General features: G+C 36.7%; 1 protein-coding gene across 1 annotated transcript in view; it reads left to right on the forward strand.

Moving 5' to 3' along the window:
• LOC138039795 (uncharacterized) overlaps positions 1-5,000 on the forward strand; it is a 51,017-nt gene that overhangs the window by 24,990 nt on the left and 21,027 nt on the right. Inside the window, exon 7 of the mRNA XM_068885638.1 lies at positions 1,003-1,104. Within this exon, the coding sequence (XP_068741739.1) occupies positions 1,003-1,104 (102 nt within the window). The remainder of the gene's footprint in view (positions 1-1,002; positions 1,105-5,000) is intronic.

Here is a 5,000-nt window from a genome sequence, read left to right on the forward strand (position 1 = left end):
TTCAAGCAATGTGTTGAAGATTTGAGTTAAACCTTTCTAATTTGTGAAAAAACTTCGCTTTTCCTGTGCTAGCAACACTAGTCTTTGTTATAAATAATAATAGGATAATTTAAGGCATCCATCCAAGTACTGAACATGGCAGAGTGAGTTTTGGTTGTTAACTACAATTTTGTGGGAAGGAAAAATAGGTCTTGCTCATCAAGACTTAACAAGATACATGTATTTTTTTTTTACTGTTACTACGAAAGTGTGGTCAAGCATGTTGTCAAAGTGAATTGCTACATTTATTTAAATTGTTTCCTTTTCTTAGAAACTGTATGTTAATTTTAAGTAGAACAAGAACCAAGTGTTCATCCCTCTAATGGAGCAAGAATAATTAACAATTATTCCTCCAGCCCGAATGTTCTCTGAGTTAATAGCCAACGAGGCCGAAGGCCGAATGGGCTATTGACTCTGAGGCCATGAGGGCGAGAGCAATAATTGTTTTAGTAAAATCCAACTAGTTGGTCAAAAAAATATCGAGACAAAACATCTTTCGCTAGTTAAAGCTAGACTTTAATCCTTTTCTACCGCCAAAACATTACAAATATGGCTGGCGCTTTCGCTACTAGTGGGCTATAACAAATAGCCTAATAGTAGCTCAACCAATCAGAACGCAGCATTTATAATAGACCACTAGTTGGATTTTACTAATTAATGATACTCCAGGTATGATAGTATATAGGCAAAAAAAAAAAGAAAGAAAAAGAATTGCGCACTTGCTACAATTGCAGTTTCATTGGCAACTAATGAAGTGTTGTAAGTATTTGTTGTTGTTGTTGTCGTTGTTCTCCTTTTTTCTACAACTCACCGTCACATTTTTAAGATTGACTTGCATGGTATGCATGATTGCAATTGTCACATCAAGTTTAACAGTAATGTGGAAATTATTATGAGGTGCCTATTTGTTGAGAGGTAGTCTATCAGGCTTTTGAATCTGATTAATTGCTCATGTCTCAACAGGGCAGTCCGTGCTTAGTGATGTAAATGTAGTATCACCTCCAATCAGCCAAACCCCTGAAAATACAACTAATCCACTTGGTGAAGAAGTGGCTGATGCTTCAGGTAAATCCATTTAATGCTATCCTGTTATCTGTTATCAGAAGTGAGAATTAATGTGAAATACCTGGGGTGGGAAGACGTATTATACCACTGATCAATGAGAATCTCTTTTATACTCTAGAGTGAATTTTAAATTGAGCCCATTGACTCCTGAGATGCCATCTTTGAGGAGTAAAGTCGTCTGGCATTAGACAGAGTATAATCTAGTAAGTCTCACTCCCAGGAGTCAATGGGTTAATGGTTTGGAAAAGCCAGGCTTACCCTTCCAAAGAAAACATCAATCTTGGATTGACATTAATTGTTAATCTGTTGTTATAGTAATAGAAGTTTACATTGCATCTTAACTTTTACAATTACATGTTTTAGTGATGTAACATCTGCAGTTCACGATATAGCCCACCACCATTGAAAAAGTCTAGCTCACCATGTTTCTTTCAGTTAAAGAGAGATAACCGGTTCAAGGTGCTTAAAACAATAATGTTGGTGATAAAGGTCTTACCTTGAATGGATAAGTACATGTAGTCATTCATTAAAATATTGGCGTATTTAGGTGTGTTAATTTGGGAATTATCAAGGGAAGCAATTAAGACTTGCCGTGAGATGTGCTAGGCACATTTTAGGAGCAACACAACAATCAAGTGAAGGCTGCCTAATAACTATTGAAAGTTCATTTGAACAAGTTTAGTTCGGGCCAACAAAATAATAAAAATGTATTGATCATTCTCATAAACTGAAAATTAAGTGTTAGAATACAACTAAATTAACCACTATTAAAACTGGCAATCAAAGATACAATACAATACAATAGAATACATACTTAATTGACCGCTCCCCATAAGGGCTTTTCAGGGCCAATGAAACAATCAACGAAGCAACAGAACACAATAACAACAACAACAACAACAACAACTGTTAAGAATCCCAACTTGCCGGAGGCAAACCAGTTGGCTATTTACAAGTGCAGCTGGGAAGTTGAACCAGGGACTACCAGGAACAAGTTAGTCAGCGAGTGGTGAGAGCGGGTCTTGAACCCGGGATCTCTAGATCTCAAGGCAAATGCCCTAACCACTGGGCCACAGTGCCGGGTAAGGAATAAAAAGTCTTAATTTTGGAGTGTACTTCATGAAAACTAGCAACAGCCTACCTTTTGTGAAGTTCAAGTAATGAACTTGGTCACTCACTCATTTGATCAGTATGTCATAAGTCACCAAACTTGGTTTCATTAATATGCAAAGTTCATGTGTATCACGTATGGCTCAGAATTTATATATCTTAATAATTTTCAGTTGATGAACACTGTGTTTCACATTGAATGGTGATATTTCTTCAAAGGAGACAAAAATAGATAGATGAATAAATAAATAAATACACTGTAAATGCCACAATTTTGTTTCCATGAACCAGATAATAACTGATTAGCCAGTTAAATCTGTTGAAATATAAGTGCTACACGGCCAACGTTTGTAAAAACGTAACCCTTCCTTGTAGACCCTTGTACTTGTACATGTTCATTGCCGTGACTTTAACATCTTCAGTTCCCACGGCCTGCTCCCGTCTGATCTTGTAGCTCAGTCGGTAGAGCAGCGGTGATCTAACCCGAAGGTCGTGGGTTCAATTCCCACCCTGCTCAGAGTTTTTCTGTGTGCTTGTGTGGGGCCATTTCCATTAGTAGGGCTAACGCTCACATGGTACATGTGGGGTACAAAACTAGAACTTCACATTACACTCTAATCAGTTAAGTCTGTTATTACATAGTAGTTTGCAAATTACATGTATTGTTGTTCTTTCATAATATTTTCCTGATTTTTCCCTACGTTTTAGTACCTCAAAATGTAGCCCACCTTTTTTGTTTTCGAAAAATATAGCCCACCATGCATGTTTCTGTGAAAAATAAATTTGGCTCAAGATAGTTAAACCTGTTAAGGTCATTTTAATTCCATGGGTTTCCACCGTTTCACGGGAGAAGGAAGTTTAGAATCAATGGAAGTCTTGTCAAATTATCTCTTTCAGCGGGTGCCTGTACAATGAGGCCAGAAATTGTGTACATTTAGGACATGCAATGCAAAACTGGAAATCTGTGGTATTTGTGTTATTTTATTTGACAGTACTGGTCCCTGTCCAGACATCAAATGACCAAATTAAGAGCATTTTGAGAAAAGATTCAAAATTTCTAGCTTTAAAAGAAACTCTCAGAAAAATATCAACAAAAGGCAAAAAAAGGAAAAGAAAAAAGAAACATGGGAAAACCAGGAAAAATCTCACACTGCAGTAACAACATATCATTGCAAACACCTTTTGTTGTTTCAAGCCACTTTTTTACCTCGTGGATAATGTCGTTATTCAATAAAATGTGGTATTGATGGTTTTCACAGTGACGTCATCAAATTCTAAATCAAAACCCCAAGGTGTTTTGAATTTTAATCTTTGGTGGTTGAAGATGAGCTAGAAATAAATATTTTAACAAGTTTCGAGTTCCATGACGTCTTTCAAAAATGCAGCATTTGGAATTTCCGAATTGTCACCTTGCTTGACACCACGATACAGTTATTTGGTTGGAAAAATGTGTATGCTTATGAATCTTAGCAGTCTGAGCATTTCAAGTACATTAGGAGATTCGCTCATACAAACGTATTTTATCTCATGAACGAAAAGTAAGCACTTTCATCGCTAAGTGAATTCTACATGTAGATGTTCGTGTGGATTTCTGGCGGCTCCATACAAAAGTCTATTAAGTTTTGTAAAACGCTTCGACAAATAACTTGGAAACGATGTACCGCACATAACTTAGAATTGGTGAGGTGATTTATAAATGTGCCTCCTACAACATTCCATTTTTATACATGCCATTACCTATCAAATTATTCAATGGAAATTGCTAATCTATCTAATTAAAAATAACAGTGAATATCTGTAATTCATAACGTCCTAAACAAAAGTAGCAAGTGATCTACAAACGAAAGGATCAATATTGTTAAAAAGGAACAAAATTTTTGAATTGATTTCAAGGTCTTGGAATAAATTATTATACTTGTAAACTATTTCATCGTCAAATTTTGAGCGAAGGGCGTTGTACAGTGTGCACGAGGAGAGAACAGGAGTTTCATTCTCGATGTTGTTGAATGGCACAGTGTACAAATCTTAAATGCTCAGGAGTCTTTGGGACAGTGTGTCTCCCTGTTTCAATGTAAATTACCCAACTTGGATTAATTGATATATGCATCGAAGTGCAATCAATTTGTGATGTTTGTAACCTGCGGCTCAGAATTTACATATCGTTAGCAAGCATCATATTAAAGTACTTTAGATATTTTTTTGATCTCTCAAAATCATGGTGAGACCAGCAGAAATTTGAAAACTAGACTGACTGAACACAGACGAGCGACGAGGAACGGTGACATCAACAATAGCACGCATTTCTCAACACCATCTTCAGACAAACCACAGAATACACAGATTCAGTCCATTTCCGGAAGTTGCATGGAAGCGAGGCTTAAGGGCCATCTGGCATGAGTCTTAAAAGTTGTGAGGGAAAAAGAAGTGTCATGGAAGACAGAGCCTTGCAAGAAATAAGTTTAAATCTTATTCGAGATGATATCCCATGTGCGTCGGTCGGTAATTCAGAATATGTACATGTAGGTAAATGGACTATACCGCAGCTAAAATTCTGGCTCAAATGCAGGAGACTAAACCAACAAGGATTAAAAAAAGATCTTGTCAAAAAGTAAGTTAGATATTTTGTTTTGCCGTTGGTTTTCTGCAATGCTATGGACGTTGTGTTCCAGGTGAAAACTTACCTACTTGCATTTTGTGTTCCCTTGTGTGCAGAGTAAAAGCATTCAATGCAATACCCTATTACAGAGACAAGGTTTATGATCCTGACCCTGATGGCAGCTACACGA

The sequence above is a fragment of the Montipora capricornis genome, chromosome 3 (genome assembly GCF_036669925.1).
Source record: "Montipora capricornis isolate CH-2021 chromosome 3, ASM3666992v2, whole genome shotgun sequence".
Taxonomy (NCBI): domain Eukaryota; kingdom Metazoa; phylum Cnidaria; class Anthozoa; order Scleractinia; family Acroporidae; genus Montipora; species Montipora capricornis.